General features: G+C 39.9%; 2 protein-coding genes across 2 annotated transcripts in view; one reads left to right on the top strand and one right to left on the bottom strand.

Moving 5' to 3' along the window:
• il16 (interleukin 16) overlaps positions 1–8,741 on the top strand; it is a 41,108-nt gene extending 32,367 nt beyond the window's left edge. Inside the window, exons 19-25 of the mRNA XM_030081644.1 lie at positions 993–2,164; positions 2,530–2,684; positions 3,102–3,267; positions 5,825–5,926; positions 6,108–6,339; positions 7,433–7,561; positions 8,494–8,741. Coding sequence (XP_029937504.1) covers positions 993–2,164; positions 2,530–2,684; positions 3,102–3,267; positions 5,825–5,926; positions 6,108–6,339; positions 7,433–7,561; positions 8,494–8,660 — 2,123 coding nt within the window. The 3' untranslated portion in view covers positions 8,661–8,741. The remainder of the gene's footprint in view (positions 1–992; positions 2,165–2,529; positions 2,685–3,101; positions 3,268–5,824; positions 5,927–6,107; positions 6,340–7,432; positions 7,562–8,493) is intronic.
• A 2,707-nt stretch (positions 8,742–11,448) lies between these two features.
• On the bottom strand, positions 11,449–19,148 carry stard5 (StAR related lipid transfer domain containing 5). The gene is made up of 6 exons (XM_030048186.1): positions 18,625–19,148; positions 17,960–18,009; positions 17,358–17,490; positions 16,536–16,653; positions 15,719–15,812; positions 11,449–15,471 (listed from the first exon to the last, which is right to left on the bottom strand). The coding sequence occupies exons 1-6, from the start codon at positions 18,712–18,714 to the stop codon at positions 15,321–15,323; spliced, it is 636 nt and encodes a 211-aa protein (XP_029904046.1). The 5' UTR covers positions 18,715–19,148; the 3' UTR covers positions 11,449–15,320.
• Between the last annotated feature and the right edge of the window lie 321 nt (positions 19,149–19,469).

Here is a 19,469-nt window from a genome sequence, read left to right as displayed (position 1 = left end):
CAAGTGGTTTTATCAAATGTTGTGTTATACTGTACACTCATCTCCAAGGGTGCTTTCAAAGCTGCTTGGTTAGTTGTGACTTTATAGTTATCCTAACAAACTGATACGAATCTGAACTGTGTTGCTGTGGCAAAGTTCCCTATACTCTTTCAAGGAGTATTCCTATGATGCAGAAAATATAATTCAATCCAAAAAGTATAAATCAGTCAAGCAACTGTTTGCTGATGGAGCTTCAATACAGCTGCAGCTTCAAACGTCATGATCAGTTGTTTCATTTCAGTGGACTATAAGGGGTCAGCAAAGGGTCTTGTACAGTAGAGGGTCCCCAGAAAAATATGTGAGGTGCACAGCAACTATATGGCTTTGTAACCTTAAAACACATTTAATTTTCATCTCTGTTCTGACCGACCCTCTGCCCTGCTGAAGGCCAACCGATGAACTGGCATGAGTTCTGCCAGAAAAAAAGTAATAGACACAAAAACACCTCCTGGAATTTGCTGTAAATTCTGACTCCATGGATTCCAGGCTTTCTACATGGACCTTGGTGGTTAAATCTGCATGACCTACAGTCAAATTATTTTGTGGCTCAAATGTTGTTTAGGGTCACCTGTCACTTTGTAATTCACTATGGATGTTACATTTGAATGGCTGTTGATGGCTAGCGACTGCAAAAAGTTCAGTCGAGGCCAACTTTCCTGAGCGATAAACTTGCTGACTATTCATACATCAGCAAAGTTTCCTGTTGCTCAGCTCTGTAGTGAGGAGTCCAGCAACAGTAGGGTAAGAAAGACAATGAAAAACATAAAAAACATAAAAAACTATCTTTAGGAAATGAATGGACCTCTGGACATTTGTTGATTATGTGGCACATGGTAGTGTTAGTTTAGGGGGCCTGTGTCATGGAAACATTTGAGATCCTTTGAGTTTAATATTGAAACACAAGACTTCTCTTGCAGCTTTTCTGCTATATTTACTCTCTGTTTTGTGGACAGGTCATTCATCGCTTCAGCTCTGCTCCCCGGCTAAGAGAGGAGCTCTGAGGAGGCAGGCTCGTGTTGAACAACATACCCAAGAGCAACTGCAGGATCCCTGGGTTCGCCTTTCAGACAGTTCCCCTGGAAATCCCCTAGAGATCCCACATCACCACACTGCAGACGGTGCACAGCCTGAGAAAGCCCATCAGTACAGCCCGCAACAACACAACACCAACAGTCACCCTGCCACCATGAATGATGAAGAAAACACCCAAGAACTCAATGGGACGGTCACAGATTCGTCTTCAGAGCCTGCTTCTGACCCAACTCCCCCACCCATATCTGAGAACCTCCAAGGAGTGAAGAAGGGGCCTCCGGTGGCACCCAAGCCCCTCTGGTTCCGCCAGAGCCTGAGAAATATTCGGAATGGGCGGGACCAGACGGAGCTAGCTAAACCAGTGGATCCAAAGCCTGTTGTGGGATTCAGCAGGAGCTTTGGAGGGAGCACCAGGTCTGCCTCTTCTTCCAGCAACTTGTCAATCAAACAGAAGATCCATTCATTTGAAACCTTTTCTTGTCCAGAAGGTCAAGAGAAGGGGGGCAACAGGAGGATCCTGACCCCGTCCGCCTCTCTTCCCCTGAAGGAGAAGGATAGTCCCAGGAGTCACCTTACCCCACTGGAAGATCATGGGACTTGCAAAACTGAAACTTCTAACGAGATCAGTGCAAACTGTTTGGTATCTGCTGAGGAGAGAGAGAACACAAGCTTGCTGCCTTCATCATCTATTATTTGTACCGAATCTCCTTCCACCGACTCATCCACTGCTCCCCCATACTCCGAGACCATCGACACAGAGCCAGGCTCAGGGATGACTGATTCCCATTTGGTTCCAGTCAAAAATGACATGCACACCTCATCAACCAGCCAGGATGCAGCCTGCCCAGAGGCAGACCTGGAAACAATTGCTCTCAGTAGATCTGCAGAACCAAATATCTGCCCCCCTGGTGATGCCACCCCCAGGAGGCCGAGCAGTGCCAAAGAAGAAAGTCCTCCACCTGAAGGGAATGGAGAGCAGAGCCATGGGAAACAACTGAGCCTGACCCAGAATGACTCACAATCCCCAGAATTTTCTTCCCTCAAAGGCCTGGAGGGGGAGAGCTTGGAGAAAATCCTTGCCTTCAGTAACCAGGTACTCTTTAATTCTATCTGAAATGGTATTTTATTTTCATTTTGACATGTTGGAGATGTAGTGGCTTACACAGCTATTTGTTTGAAGTTTACCCAGGCTAACAAAAACCTTTGTGATGCCAGCTCATAGTATAAACACATCCAAATCAAATATATTTCTGTACATTGCCTCCTGCACATCATGTACTGTTTAACATTCTCATATTTGTTATTTTCACACTCCCATACTCTTTTTTCATGCATATTGCATATATCTTGACATGTTTTAACATTTTCATTTCCTTCCTTTATATTTTTCATATTTGCAGCTTAGACATTCATGCTCCAAATCTCATCGTATTTATGGCTTATTCTCTTATTCCCCAGGTATCCCAAGCTTTGATGCGCTCCCTGCCCATGGGCTCCAGCTCTTTAAATGAAGGCCACTCTGCGCTGTCAGATTCCCATAACTCAAACACTGAGCTCAGCTCACAGGAGTCAGTCCCAGCCCTGGATAGCCTTGACAAAGGATTCTCCGTCAGGTAAGACTCCCACATATATATAGAGGTCTGTGTTTTGGGGAGAAAAGACTTGGTCTGTTATTATTTAGAGGGTTAAGTTGAGCAGGTGTAACCATCAGAGAAGGCAACGAGGTGTGGAAACACACCAAAGAGTTCTGAGTAATGTATCTATTTTATATTCATCAGGAAGTGGGTTCTGGTTGTGAAAGATTTGTTCACTTCCTGTAAAAGAGTATTTTATTTTCAAGCACAAAAGTACTGAAGGATGGCACACAAATCCAAGTATTCGTATGCACAATTTTTAAACATGTTTGAAGTGAAATTATATTGTACTGAACGAACCTCCAAAACACAAAACAAAACAAAAAAAAAAAATCACATAATATTTATGTGATTTATGTGTTGCTGAACCACTGTGTTTTCCTCTTTCTGACACAGCTTGGCCAAACTAAGGGAGTGTACCATCGAGCGAGGTGAGGGGGGGGCAGATGAAGAAGCACCCGTCACTTCTGACTGTGCTCACTCTGTCATATCAGCCATCCCCTCACAGGAAATACACAGGATGATCCAGGAAGTTAAAGCTCTGGATGAGGAGACTCTGAAGGTAGTGCAGAAAAAAAAAAAAAAAGACCAAGAAATGACTTGTTGTCGATGGAATGTGGCAGAGATCATGCAAGGCATTTGTCTGGGTGGATTAAGGAAGGGATGCATACTTGAAGAAACAGCATTTTGTCTTAGATCATTTAAACAAATCCTGGAACTGCATCTTTAAGTGAATTGCGATGCAATACAAGCAAATTACAAGCATAGATAGACTTTTCTCATGATAAAACCATCAGAGAAACAATCAGATAACACTTTGTCATAAACAATGCTCTTGAATGATAACCCCCCTAAACTTTTGCATATTGTATTTCATATTTCACAATGTTAATTGGTAACCTCAGCATACATAAGATACTTATTTTGCCTTGTAAGAACTTAAGAGGGCCTTGTTTAGTGCCATGTTCACTGCAGAGGAAAAGCCAGGAATCGAGATAAAACATCAGTACCGCTGTTTCAAGAGCTATCATCGTTCTCCAAGTGTGATGCATCACTTACACAACACACCAAAACAGGCTGCTAGCCTGAAAAAACAGGCTGACTGCAGTGGCTTACTCACATCGCTAAATACTCACTAAGACAGATTGTGTTTCTCTCATAAAAGGTTGAGAGGAAATTCAGAGAAAACATCGGTGCAGGTTCTGAAACCCATTAAGGGTTTTTTTATGGCTTTCGACAAACAACATTACAGAAGCTGAGACCATTAATAATGAAGTCAGGGTACTCAGCTTCTAAAAATATAAACAAGCACGCACACACACACACACACTTATACATGCACTAACATGCACATACAGTGGTGGGAAAAAGTTTTCGGACACCCTTAAAATTTTACACAATCTCAAATATTATCATGAAATATTTGTGGGAAAAAAAAGGTGTGGCTGCATTAGACAGATACAAACAAATACAAATTCTATTTTTTTGTTTACTGTTTACAAGAAAAACTAACAAAACTAAATTCTTGACAGTTTAATCTTTATCTTCAGGCATGTTTCCTGCGTTAGGTTCATTATTTTAGCCATTTTTGTGTCTGAAGAACTTTCAAATGTGCTGGCTTTATATAGACACAAAGCTTGGCAACAAAAATTGTTCATCACTGGTACCAAAATGACCCAATACTCAAAATTTCTTATGTATTTTTATGGAACCAATCATTTTGAGGTCTTTTTTAGGATTTGTTTAGTATATTGGCTGTGACTGTACTAAAAGAAATTGCACTTGAAGACCTAAGAATGATTTGTTAATGCAATATTTCACAAATTCATGGGGTGTCTGAAAACTTTTTTCCACCACTGTACAGGTGCACGCATATTGTACTTGCTCATAGGCTTGGTCATGTCTGAGTTTGAGTTTTAATATTTGTTTTCTTCCATTTTTCACAAGAGAGATTCCATGTTTCACTATTTTATCGTGCGCTGAAAGCATGACTGACTGGAGTCAGTCCCTCATTACACCATGATGCTGGCTCCCAGCTCACATCTGTTACCGCTGCCCTGGGCTTCATGTTCACCAGGATGGATTCTTGCTTTGTGGAAGTTGTTTTTCATACTGAACAAGAATGAATGAAAGCTAACGGCTTCATTCTGCGTAATGAAGTCTTTCAAGCAATCAGTTATTTCTTGATGCCACTTGCTGACTCAAAACAACATTGCAGTCGCTGCCACAAGTGCAATGTTGGCTTGGGTAGCTTTAAAGGGATAGCTCACCCATTTTAAAAATGTGATATTATTTCCCTTCTCCCCAGCTGTTCTCTAGGACAGTAGTGGTGCTATCTTCCTCTCATTGTTACTGAGTGCTGGATACTGGCTGGATGCTCCACATGCTAACTGTTAGCCTTCTGCCATTGAACTAGACTAATATCACATTTTTTAAAAAGGGTGACCTATTCCTTTACTAGCAAAACACTGGTGTACAAAAGCAATCTACAGATGCCTGTTCACAACATTCATTTTCTTGCTCTGTGTTGTGTGGATAGAGGTCGTCACTGATGACTCCTCAGTGACCTGAAGGGCAGAATGTGGGCATCTTAAACACACAGACAGACGTGAAGCTTACCGAAAACTCTGCCAGCTGGCCTTTCTGTCAGATAGGCAAGACGTTAGCTGGTTAGCAGCTCTGGTTGCGTCTGTTCAGTGAGAGAGGGAGAGAGAGAGAGAAAGAGAGAGTGTGTGTGTGTGTGTGTGTGTGTGCATGTGTGTGTGTCCTGAAGGAAAAAGCAAGCTGCTTATGTCTCCTGGTCAACGAGGGATCTCTACTGCAAGTGAAACATTCAAACATCTGGGAGCCATAATGTGCTCGACATCTGCTGTTTATTAAGCCAGCATACTGGGATTCTCCTGTGAATACAGATGATTCAAAAACTGAAAATGCCTCAGTTAAAAATTTCAACGTAGAACAAGCTTTCACTTTGACTTTCTCAGAGTGTTTTGAGAAAATAAAAAAATATATCCTATCACAGCCAGCGTAGGGAGCTGATTAAGTGGCATACAGAGCTTATCAGATTAAAACTACACATCAAAAAATGCCCAATTAAGAAGCTGTCATCTTCTCCACAGCAACTAGTGGACATCCATGTTGTCATTCTGCACAAGGAGGAGGGAGCTGGCCTGGGCTTCACCATCGCTGGAGGGGCTGACCTGGAGAACAAAGCACCAACAGTGAGCATCAGCTGACAATATTCATTCATACTTGTATGGAATCTGGTAGAAATGTTAGAATTTACAGTTACTGCACAGCTTTTACATTTTGCGCCGCCGGATTGGTAAAGCCCACATATCACACGTTCACATTCCATGAAATGTAAGACACTTGTCTTCCTGTGCCCCGGCCTGTGTCCAGGTCCACAGAGTGTTTCCCAGTGGCCTGGCGGCTCAGGAGGGCACCATCCAGAAAGGAGATGAGGTCTTGTCTATCAATGGACAAACACTTGGCGGAGTTACACACGCAGATGCCACCGCTGCTCTGCGCCAGGCCCGCAGCCTGAAGCTGGCTGTGGTGGTGATCTGCAAGAGACCAGATGATGAAGGACGAGAGGGGGGAGGCACCAGGACCGATGACGCCAACACAACAAGTGGGTGAATGCTGACAGTGGGCTGTTGGACATAACCAGTGGGAAAAGCAGCTTTCAGAATAGATTATTTCAGGGGATTATTGATCGCCTGTGCCCCATGGTCTAATTATAACTGAAGTTTCCTCACAGGAATACAAATCTGGGGGAAGAACTGGCTTTTTGGCTCAATGAAATGAAAACATATTGTACACACTGCAAAAACGCAAAATCTTACCAAGATTATTTGTCTTATTTCAAGTCAAAAATGTCTTATTTCTAGTCAAAATATCTCATTACACTTAAAATAAGACATGATCACCTCAGAAGTAAATTTTTTTTAGACAATTTTCACTTGTTTTAAGTGAAAATTCACTTGAAACAAGTGAAAATTTGCTTGTTTCATCGGCAAAATTTGCCAGTGGAAAAAGTGAAAATTCACTTAAAATAAGTGAAAATTAGCTAGAAACAAGAAACAAATTTTGCCAATGAAACAAGCAAATTTTCACTTGTTTCAAGCAAATTTTCACTTGAAACAAGAGACAATTGTCTAAAAACAAGTTGAGTTTTTGCAGTGCACAGGCCTGCAAAAAGCCATACAGTTTGAGCTCTACTGTGCTTCTTCAAAGGGTTTTTTTTTTTTTTTTAAAGTTGTGCAATGCAAAATTAAGCATTGATTGAAATAAGGATTGTTCAGGCTCCTCTGACAGAAAACGTGAAATAAAAACCCAATTTATGAGCGAGTCTAGCTGACAATGAGAGCCATGCAGACATGCAGCCATCAAATTGCACATTTTTTTTTTTTTTTTTATGGCAGTTTAGTGTAAGTCCTCACTTAAATGCAATGTCACATTTATTTAAGTAATCTGACAAGTATTTTTTTAAGTAATTCACAAAAGGACTCTTTTAAAAGGGTCTGTAATTTTAAGTCATTTTAGTTACCTCGTAACCCTGGATAAGGCTCAATGTAATTGGAAATAAAGAGTGACTATTCCTGTGCAGCTCCAACAGAATAGATGTGAAAGTTAAATGATCTCCATGTGGAAAATGGAAACTTTTTCAGGGAAACTGGGAGATTGGGAGTTTGTCTGGAAGCTGTGTGTGTGTGTGTTTTCAGTGGAGGAGCTGGGAGCCCCGCTCACTGTGACGATGGAGAAAGGAGCAGCAGGCATCGGCTTCAGTCTGGACGGGGGAAAAGGATCAATCCACGGAGACAGACCACTGGTCATCAACAGGCTCTTTGCAGGTAATCCCATAATCTTGACATGGTTGATATAGCATATGATATGATTATAGTGTCATAAGGAATCCAATTCTGAGATTCTGACATTTTTACTGAGAATCATTAGATTTTTTTTTTTTTTTTTTGGAATTCTGAGGAAAAAACTGAATCCTTGAAATTTCAGAATTACTTTAGAACTTTTACTTTAGAACTTTAATCTCAGAATTCTGAGATTAAAGTCAAAATTCAGATTTTAATCTCAGAATTTTTTTTTTTTGTGTGGCCCTAATCTTCTTCCATGGTTCTTCATTTTTAGATGTGGTTTGACTAGAAACTGTGTTTTTTTTTAAATTGCAATGAAAGAGGTTCAAGAATAATGTAATTCAAACAATAAAAGATAAATCATTTCACAGTAATGATCTTGATCCGGACCATCCATGCAGTCAAAAGGTTTGCTATTGTGTCGACAACCACAGAAGAATTCAATAACGGTTCTTTTTCCTGGCATGGTTGTCATTCCACTCCGTATGACTCTGTCCTCACACACCACAAATCACACAAATGACCTATTCTGGATTCAAAACAGCAACTTTTGTCAGAAGGTGTTTGCACCCCTGAATATCCTTTTCAAAAAGTTAATTGTGATCACCCCCTGCAAAAACCAGACTGAGGCTGAATTACATTCCACCCTAATCCCCTGACTTATTTTGATTATTATTAGCCATCATCCTCTCAGCTCATGCAAACACACAAGTTAGTGTTTAGTTGCTTAGTGTTAGTTAGTGGTTGCTAATGTGCAGCAGTTGATTTCACTGAGCCAAATGATAAAAGCAAAGGACATTAGTAGTGTTTTGTCATCCACGATCCCAGGAGACTTCTTTTGATTATCAAAGGGAAGAGAGGATACTTTCCTTTTTTGAGCAGCAAGTCCAATACTGATGATTTGTGTGTGTTAGGTGGTGCGGGGGAGCAGGGCGGTCTGCAGCCCGGAGACGAGCTGCTGCAGGTTCAGGACATCAGCTTACAGGAGATGACCCGCTTTGAAGCCTGGAACATCATCAAGGCCTTGCCTGAAGGAGCCGTCACAGTGGTCATCAGGAGGAGGAGGGAGGACACAGAATGACAGCACAGCCAACATCGCTAAACAAGCTCAGGCCGAAGAGAATTACAAAAAATAAATACAAATTAAAAAAAAAAAAAAAAAAAAAAATTAAAACCTCCGCAACTGCTGGAAATTAAAAAAAAAAAATGTTTTCACATTTCAGACTGGGGTTACACCAATACTGTTTTTTTTTTTTTTTTTAATAAAATAAAAAATCAGATGGGAGCAATTCAGTGTTATTTGCCACAACTAGTAAATGTTTCAATTATTATTTCATATCAGCTGTCTGACAGAGGAATCTTTCTAGTTATATTTCTTTCTTCCACTCTGAAACACTGAATACACTTTTTTGGGCATCATCTTTCCCGTGAAAATAGTCTAAATCTGTAGTAATGACAAGTAAAATCAAAAAGCTTCAATCAAAAAAAATCCGGATTCCCACATGTACTTGCACAGAATAGACACCATTTTTCTCAGTGACAGGCACAGAGTTGTTTGGTGGAACTCAAGGACAGAAAATCAGCATGCTTTACATTAAGGCAGGCAGATAAGGGCAAAATCAAACATCACAATATTTTTGACTGAAAACCTTTCTCAAAATCGTAGAGATGACTATTGGTGCTTTCACAAAATACTTGAGATTTTGATCATTAGTAATGTGGATATGATGACCAAGCAAGTAGAGGCAAATACTAGAACAGCTACAGCTTCTGAAAACTGCATCTCTTCACTGTAACGCAGCCTTAAAAACCAGGAAAAGACAAGACTCATACCATATCACAGTATAATGATATCCAAAATCCCAGACAATAGCCCGTCTAGAGTTATATCACGATAGATATAAAATCAATATATTGTCCAGCCCCACTTTACATTAGTCAAAATCAGGCACTTTAGTCGCCCATTGTCAAAAAATGCTGGTGAAATCATTCAGTTTAAAAGTGAACATTGCTGCTATAATCACCACAGTCTCACAAGGATCTCCCTCAGGATGTTGATCTTAGGCTGGTGAGAGCTGATACACATTAGTGAATTTGAATGAACAAAATAATGATAACTAACTACTTTCAAAGTCACTCATTAGTCCTTCCTTTTTCCAAAACCTGTGAGGGATTATTTTATTCATTTCAAATGCACAAACATTCAAGGTCTGTGGGATCCATGAACCATGTTGGCATTGGCCTTCAAAAAGCTGTATGGGTGTAACCCTTCTTCAAACATTGATCAGAGACACCAGCAATATGTGGAAAGACTTTTTTTGGCACTTTTTTCTCTGCATTATACATCCCTGCATGACACAGCAAACCAAAAAGTCAAACCATTTGTACCATTTGGCTATGATGGCGTGTCAGGGCCATTGTAGGGAGAAAAAAAAACATCATGGAGCCAGGGGAAGAGGGGTAACATTCTGAGGGGGAAAAACAAAAACAAAAAAACAAAAAAACTCAGACATTCTCTTAAATTAAAGTGGTCAATTTAAGACAAAAAACTGATGAGAAAAACTGAGATTATTAAGTGGTAAATTTATGAGAAAAAAAAACTAAAATTCCCAGTTTGGGATCAATAAAGTATATCTATCTATCTATCTATCTATCCATCCTCGGGATTTAGCCAGAAGGAAATCCTGGTGATTTGAGCCCAGAATCACAATATTCTCATCAGCATCACTGAATCCATAATTTTTCCCCTACAGTGGTTCTAATGCGCCATTGTCTCTCTATTCCTTGAAAAAAAAAAAAAAAAAAAAAAAGTATTAATGAATGACAAATTGTAACAACTGTGAAGCACTTGGTTTCAGTTTTGCTGTGCCCTGTCAAGAGCTGCCTTATGGACCAGTTGTTAAGTACAGGTCATTGCTCAGGTTGATACTGGCATTTGCACCAAGCTGTAATACAACAGAGGTTGTTTACGCAATTGTTAGTATGAAAACAAATGTGTAGTTACCTGTAAAGTAGGAAAAAAATGATGTTAGAATATATTTTTTGTCAGCAGTGGTACTGTATATGTTGAGAAAGACCAAACACTGTTAAGCACTTTTGTTGTTCGATAGCTTTGACTTTGATCCCTGCCCTTGTACCGTGTACCAGTCAGACCAAAGCCAACAACTGGAACCTCTTTGTATGCAACCCATAAAGCCAACATATGTTTTCTATGAGGTACAATTAAAATATAAATTTACAAAACTGTTGATGTCAACAAGTTATCTGCTGTAAGATATCAAAATAACTTATATAATAAACTATCCAAATTTGAGCCTTTAGATATCTGTCTCTGTGTAGTTTCATTCACATACCGAGAGCTAAGTTTGTAGACTGTGCTGATGGCTTCGAAGCCTGAGCAAATTCACCTGGCTTGAAATAATTAAAAGAATTTTTTTTTTTTTTTAAAAGAAATTTACATTAAAAATGCCACATTAAAAATGACACTGAACTACCCAATTAAATTACTGAAATACCTAAAACACACAAAAATTAATTAAATGCAAACATAAAAAACACCAAAAAATACAAAAAAAAAAAAAAAAAAAAAAAAAAAAAGTGAAATGTAAAAAAACAATGGGCAAAAGAAAAGTAAAAAAGAAAAAGCACACAACCACAAAAAAAAAAAAAAATGTTTAGCTATAATAGAACTATATTTGTAATCACTTTAATTCTATTGCAAGAAAACTACCATATATTAGGAGGTATGGGGATGGGGGGTTGCATTTTACAAAATTAAAATAAAAGCCTGTCCAAGTGGATGAAGTGTCACTCAGTTTTCTGTCACACTCCTGGTAGTTTCAATAAGAGCACTGTTGGACAACGCTGTGTGGGTGGGTATCAATAATTTTAATGCTGGTGAAATACAAAACGTACTGGGTACAGTACAGTACAAGGTAAACAGTCTATTTCTTATGGTGACATTTTAAAACATTTAGATCATTGTCATTAGCAGCAGTTGCTTTCAGTAGGAGGCAAACATTACAAACATTTAACAAGTGCCATTTTACATATAATCTATGTTGGACAAATTATTATCAATTTATCAGAAACAGTGTATCCATGACAACATGCAGCTAACTGCCAAAACGTAAGAAACACAGCCAGAAAGTGTCGGAGGCGGCTGATGGGCTGTGAACTGACAGATTCAATGCACCATGACAGAGAGTTTATAGATATTTGAATCCATACTGAAGCACACAGAGAACTTAGTCAAGTATTTGACTGACACTTGTTAAAAACCCTCTGATGGGGAAACAATCAAGTGCTTTCTGTAATATAATGGTTTAACTGTACCGGGTTTTGGCATGGAGAAAGCCAGAGTTTACATGGCTTTCATGTTCATTAGACCACCATGTCAAATACCAGAGGCTTGCATAAGAGGAGATACCTCCCACTAATGATGATGCAATCTCTACTGGTTGCATAGGAGGCTGCTAAAGGTCATAGATTACTTAATGCCCTTTTAAACAAAGCCAGGAGAATCTTGCCCCTGTGGTTTTCAATGCATTCTGTCCTTAATACACCATGTTTCTTTGATTTTAGCAGCTACCTGCATGTGCTCGGTTTAAGACAATATCGCAAGAGTTGCAGGCTCCACATACTGAACAATACACACAAGAGATGCCTTTAAATCGGCTTGTAAGCAATAATAAAAACAAGCACACATGACTTGTAACTGGTGGAATGCTCTTATAAAGGTTATTAAAAAGGTTAAACATCTGGCAACAAAACGTTTGGAAAGGAATCCTGGTACTACTGAGAAGATCAGTTAAAAATGTGTCACCCTCATATGGCTCATCTTACATGGAAAGGCTCTGAAGAAACTGGGCATGCAGATTACAATACCAGCAGCGTCTCACCGCAACAAATCACATACCATACAGTGCATTCCCTTAACTATATACTCATCCTCATCCTCTGGCATACTGGCTTCATCGCACTTCAAAAACTGACCTGGGTTGAGAGGTACTTTTTAAGACCAAACCTCACAAATGCTGAAAGAATTTTCCAATAATAAAGTGCTAGTAACAGAATTTTTCAAACAATATACCGAACTTAGTGGATTCAGAGAGAAATTCAGTTAGGCATGATTGAATCTGGGTATAAATGTCAATCTTGACATTTATCGGTCAGGGTTCCCACTCATCTACACAAATCATTTTCCATAATTTTTCAAGGACATATTCAATGACTCACATACATGTTAGCAGTTGCTCACATGATTCAAAATGGTCAAAAAGCTGAAAACCGTATCAAACTGAAATCTCAAATTAGACAGTCAATACTTTGTGTCTTATATGTCTTGTCTACATGTTAAAAAAAAATAACATGTTAACATCATGCTAACAATGCACGTGTTGACTTGTTAGCAACAGGCTAACAACGCACAAGCATGTTGACAACATGCAAATAACGTGTTGCTTCTACACAAACACTGTGCTGATCACAGCATCACCTGTTTGGTCTTCCATCAACTGATGACACTGCACTACACCAAAGTGGGTGTGAATGGTCGCTAAAATGTGGGTATCTGCCACTAAAAATATACAATGTGAGCTAAAGAAAACAATTAAATATCATTTCAGCCAAACTTTACAATTTTCCAGCATTTTATGAATACTTCCAGGACATTTTTAAAATCAGTTTTAAGTCAGTTTTCTAATTTTCCCAGGTTGCATGGGAACCCTGTCTGGTTGTGATTGTTAGAAATCTATGCATTCCATATAATGAAATTTTAGTGTCCTGACAGGTGATGGGGGAGGCAAACGAAGGCTTACAAAGTGTCTAAACCACCAAGATACAGCATTGTTTCTTTTCAACCACGACGTGCCATAGTGTCTTAAGTTACAGTATTAAAGGAAGTACAGATTCTGTACAGTTCCACAGTACGCTCGTGCTGAGGTCAAGTTCTTTTTGAGTACCTGAAGACGACTGTGTAAGCTGTGTGGAAATTGACAGTTAAAAGAGGTGAATATTCATTCTTGAGGTTGCAATTTTGCAACAACTGAACACTGAATTTTATTGAGTACTGCTCAACAAACAGATAATTTTTAGATTTAGAAGTCATTTTTTCCAGTGCTGTAAACTGTAATGTAGTTTGGTAGTGTGCAAGTATAGATGAGTGATACGTCTCAACCTGACTGAATGTCGTGATTCCTGAATTTGGGTTGTGATGTATAAAATACAGCTGAGAGGATAAATTGCGGTCCAGTTGTTAAATGTGTCCTAAGGTGTTAAGAAAACATGGACAGACTACCGTGACGAGAAGACAGCTCATATTAAGGTTCCCATTCATTTTTCCCAAAACAAGTGTGATTAGCAGCCTTGACGTTACTGACAGTCATACATTGTGGACTACAGATTGTCAGCATTCTACAGTACAATGACGCATTTGATTACATTTTGGTCACAAGTGATCGCTACAGTTGGAAAATACGGTAAAATGAGGCCAAGGTTGAATTTGGGTGGAACTGTCCTTTAAGTGATTTCCCAACAATCAGAGGCTTATTACTATACCTTTATTACAGCTAGCTATCAGTTAGTGACTTGTGCTACTACAAGATTTTATAGTTGGACATAATGTCTGTTTAGGGACAAAGAGAAGAAAACTACTACAAATTAGCAATTGCGACTCTATCTTCCTATCTATCTACTCATGATTCATCAGGAATCTGGCTGGTTTAAGTCAAATCTTAAAACTCTTAAAAGTGAAAACAGATTTCCTGAAATGTCTTTGAAAATGAATGGGCAAATTACTCTGGGAACTAGTGCCATTAAAAAAGGCTGACATGTTTAAAACAGAAATCTGCTTCCGTTTACAAAGACCCCTTATCATGACGTTTCCCTTATCAGTGATATAGCGGTATGTGCGTAATACTGCAATTTTCCCTTACTGCAAACTACTGTGCTAGTTCCTGTGCTTTTGTGTTTTAGTGTGCTAGATATGAGGCAGGTATCTATGGTTAAAGGTGAGTTGAGACGAGCAAAACTGTGGCATTTCAAGTACGACACAAATGACAATATGAGGTATCCGTCACTGCCCTGGCCCAGGAATGTGATTCCATGGTAGGGTAGGTAAGGTCCATGCAACATGCATGTTTACTGTACACACATGAGTATGCAGTCAGTAGAAGAGGAATGGTCTGGAGTCATATTTATGGTACAAAAGGAAAGATCTCCAGATGTTCTGTACCTTTAGCACATGTACAAAATATAGATTTTACAGCTATTTCATTTTTTACATTGGGAGGAAATTTTTAAAAGATCCATTTACATTCCCTTCGGCGGGAAGTGCTGAAGGGAATGTAAAGGGATTTTTCTCCTTTGAATTGAGTTTTGGCAAGTGCTAGTCCTCATTCTTCTTAGGGGCAATCTGTAAGCTTGCTTTCCACTTAGGGGACTGACTGATTTACTGATGGATCTGCCTGCAATGGCAGAGGAATACAGGAAAATCTACAAGTGTCATTTAATTTCGGAGGATATCTCGTTAGTTAAAGTATACCGACACCTGTTATTAAACTTAAAAACTTACAGAATGCACCTATGACATCAATCGTAGGGCTCTTCCATTTTGATTATAATTTTAACCCTCTACTTTCCCAAAATCTCTGCTGATTTGTGTGCAGTTCAGATTGATCAAAATGAGATGAGCCGATGACTAGACGTTAGGTCTCACCATGCAGCTCCGACACTCATGGCATCAATGGTCCTTGAGGGACTTGACAGCTTTGGCCAGGTTGCTGTAGAACTCGGCCATGCTGGAGGGGAAGAAGGAGTCGACCACAGAGCGAGGGAGGAAACCACCCAAGTCTGTCTGGAAGAAACTGAAAACCTGCGTTTTGTTGGGCTCTCTGAAAGTGGGAGGGAAGAAAGGGGGGTGGGGGTAGAGAGAGAAGCCACACATCAGAGCTGCTGCGGTCATGCTTAACTCAATGCTGCCCCGCTGTGACTGAACGCTGCCTCTACACATCCCAACATACATCCCCGTTGCAAAACCTTACATGTTCCTACTCCACATCACGGCTTGAACTCTGGCCAGACTGTATCATACAAACACACACTTTCTCAGAACAGCCAGTACATTTCCACTGTACTCACCCTGAGATGGGGACACAGATGCAGCCACATGGATGGTTGAATCCCCTGACGTAGCCTGACTGGGGAGGACAGCCAGGGTGACCCACATGGGTGGCTGTGGAACACAACACACGTTCTTTGTACTTGTGAAGGGCTATGCCTTTATTCTATAAACTGCAACACTGAATCCACTGATTCTTTTCTCCTCTCTGACTAAAGGTATGCTAATTAGTGAAATCAGATTCAGTGAAGCTGGGAAAAGGCAAGCAAGAGAGAAGCACCAGAGGCTACTTTTCACTCAGCAAACAAAAGCAGAGATTTCCAGCTGCCACGTCAACCTTGATAACCCAAACCAGGAGGAGGACAACCAGCTCTTCAACCTGGACTGAAAACACGCTACATACATATGTAGTGTACTGGCTGATTACAACTATGATTTGGCATCATGGCTGATTGTCAAGATGGAAGGAAACTGATGCTAGTCTGTGGCAGTTGTACTGATCATCTGGCTGCTTGTGTGGGTTCTGGACATCCATGACAATTTTTCCAAAACCTTTTGGATTTTTCTGAGTCAAATTTGGACATGGTTTGATGTCCTCCACTGACATGAGCTGGTAAATCACTCAAATCTGAATAGACACAACACTGTGTCTCCAGGCTTGTGAGATCTAAAACAACCATGCACTGAAAGTTTCCTGCAAGAAAAAATAGCCCTGCCCCCCTGCTGTGTGAAGGCAGAGGTCACAGGCCACACTCTAAGAACCTCAGTAGTACAAAAGGAAAATAAAAAACAGAAAAGGAAAAAAAAAAGAAGGGACAAGAATGAGTGATTACGCACCATTTGACGTAATGGTGCCATCTTCGTATTGCTTAATTAAAATAACATCTACAAAGTCTCGTGGAGCTATGATGCCCATGGCCGCTGAAGGCGTGACTGTTCGGCAGACAGAGATGTCCTGTGAAAAAGGGGCAAACAAGGCAATGCACTTGAAGTCACAGTTAACAGAAATCACAAAAGATAGATGTCACCTTTGCACTACATGGTGTCATGTGTTTGCACTGCAAAGCTGAGGGCATTTAAAGCTGTGCTAGACAACTTTTTTTTTTTTTTTTTTTTTTTTTTTTTTTTTAAAATAGAAACACACTCCCCTCATTTTGGCCCAAATCATGAAATGAGTGTCATAATGACCCCACTGGCAGGAAACTTGTCTCCACATACAAGATTCACAATTAACTTTATTATACTTTATACAGGATGTGAAGATCTGAAGCTAAACAGCAGTGAGTGAGGTTCCATCCAAAGAAAGCTGGACTCACCAGCCTTATATCCCTTTGCTATTCTTTGGTATAAAACACCAATGATTGGCTGGATTTGGAAAATATGTGTGTACTGTGTGTAGTTTGCGTTTGTCAATTAACAGGATTTCTGGGAATTTTAGTAGAAATTTCAGTTTTGCAATAGTTACCTCACCACTGGTATGTGCTGCTGCCTAGGCCAACTTTAAATATAATTTACACACTGTACATGAAGGAAAGTAAAGGAAATATGACTATTGTATGTGGAAGAAAACTGAGCTAGCAACTGCTGTGAAACCTAACACATATAATGATAACCCAACTGAAACAACTTCCCGTTAGAAAAGAGAAGGCTGGAACGAACCTCTGTGATTTGTTCCAGAAGCTCAAACTTTTTGACGTTGTTGTCCCATTTGACTCTCAGCCCACTGGGCACTGGCTTCAGACACTCCCACACTTTCTCTGGGCTGCCACTGACAATCCCCTCACCTTTGTAACTGCACAAGAGAGATAACACTGTCAGGAAGATACAGTAGATTGGTAATCATCTGTTGCAGGTGACATTCTTGTAAATCCTAAAACATGCACTTGATGTTAAATGACACGGAACACGTGCCCTCAAATAATATTCAACATTTTTCTTAAAAGGTCCCATTTACACCAAATCAGTAAAGTGGGTCCCTTACAAATATGAGCATACGAATGCTATATATTAATTTTACAGTACTATGCAACACTGCAAATCTATTACAAATTTATAATTTAAAAAATTTATTGATTAAAAATATCTATATCAATAGACCAGACGGGTGTTATCTTTGTCCAACCTATTACACTCACATTATGGCATCAAAAGATTATTCTGAAGTTTTTATTTTGCAACTACCAGCCTTCATTCTGCACTATTCCTACTTGCTGCTGAAATGAAAACAAGGGAGAAAAGAGACAGAAATTTAAGCTTCTCACACATTCCCTGGGAACTCAGTGGAGGGACGCCAAGACACAACCACGTCGTTCTGTCAATGAAACCAGCAGAGATTTACAGTGAGCAACTTTGTCTTTTGGTTAAGAAATAGACATCCTTTCTATTTCAGTCACGCCAAACTTCATTGTCAAAACTCCTGCAATTCCATGCTGCCTCTCGTACAAATAAAAATACACACTGGTAGAATATGACTAAAGACATTGTTAAAAATGTGTGAATCTTCTGGTGAATTCGGCATATAAATAAATCACCAAGAAGCACATCATGTCAATAACGTCTCCATTCCAGCCCGGGCTTCCCACTGCTCACTGCGGCCCACCAGTGCATTGCCACTCTAACGTTACACGACCGTGGGAGGGCCTATTCAAAGTTCAAAACGTATTAAAAATGTATGGCTTGAGACTTTTGATGGACGCCGAATTGAAAACAGGATCCTAACGTTTTCAATTCTGGGTCTTACATCGTATTCTACACGGTAAATACCTCTGCAGGTAGAAAAGGCCACAATAAAATGTTTTTTTCAATGGAGTTTGGCGACACAGTCTCTGCTTACGGAGAACAGCACGCGCGTATCAGGGCAAGTGGTTAACATGTATAACTGTTAAGATATTGAAACTGTTAAGGTGTTAAAAAGGGAAACATTTACCGATTTCTTGCAGACTTTCCAGCCGCTCTCGTCCTTCCTGTAGCTCTGCAGACAGTCAGCCACTGCCTTCGCTTTATGTTCATAATCCATAGTGTGCCTGCTGTTGGCCGCAGCTGTTTCCGTCTCACTTTGCACACTAGCCAAAGGGCCTAAGTGGCTGATGCTGGTGCCTGTCGATTAATTTATCGCGAAATCTCAGCTGAAATTTAGCCGAACTGCCCAGCAGCAAAGGGGTAGCAGCTTAGAGTACCTAGCAAGTCAGCTAAACCCAGCTGAGGTGAGGTCACCCCCCACTAGCTAGCTAACACCGCTAGCGTTAGCCAAAATGAATGACTTGTGAAATGCAATCGCTGCATCCTCGACTATTCACCGAGCAAGCTAGTTTACATTAATCACAACTCTGAGCAAATCAGATTTAGCCTTGGCGTCTGTCTTATAATCCATCTCCCTGAGTCACCCAAACCTGAAGTCCCTTGAAAAAAGGATGATGATGTGGATGATGATGATGATGATGCTGGCACAGGTGTCAAATCAGCCAGAATCAAATAACTTCCGGTCCCCTTTTAAAATAAAGTCAAACGTGTGACCTGTCATCAGGAAATACTACTCACTATAATACAATACATAACGTGATTGTATTACTGTATATTTATCTGTCCACTAAGTGATCGTCGTATTATTACATACAGTCTGAGGGGATGTGTGTGTATATATATGGTTTCATTTAAAGGTAGACTATGCAGTTTGAAAGGCAAGGGCACTTTGTTTAATGTAACAGATGAGTTTAGGAAGAATAAAAGCCCTCAGGTTCTGATAACCCATAGCACTGATGGAACACTTTTAAA

The sequence above is a fragment of the Myripristis murdjan genome, chromosome 3 (genome assembly GCF_902150065.1).
Source record: "Myripristis murdjan chromosome 3, fMyrMur1.1, whole genome shotgun sequence".
Taxonomy (NCBI): Eukaryota; Metazoa; Chordata; class Actinopteri; order Holocentriformes; family Holocentridae; genus Myripristis; species Myripristis murdjan.
The sequence above is the reverse complement of the archived record's forward strand: the minus strand, read 5'-3'. Positions and strand labels throughout refer to the sequence as shown.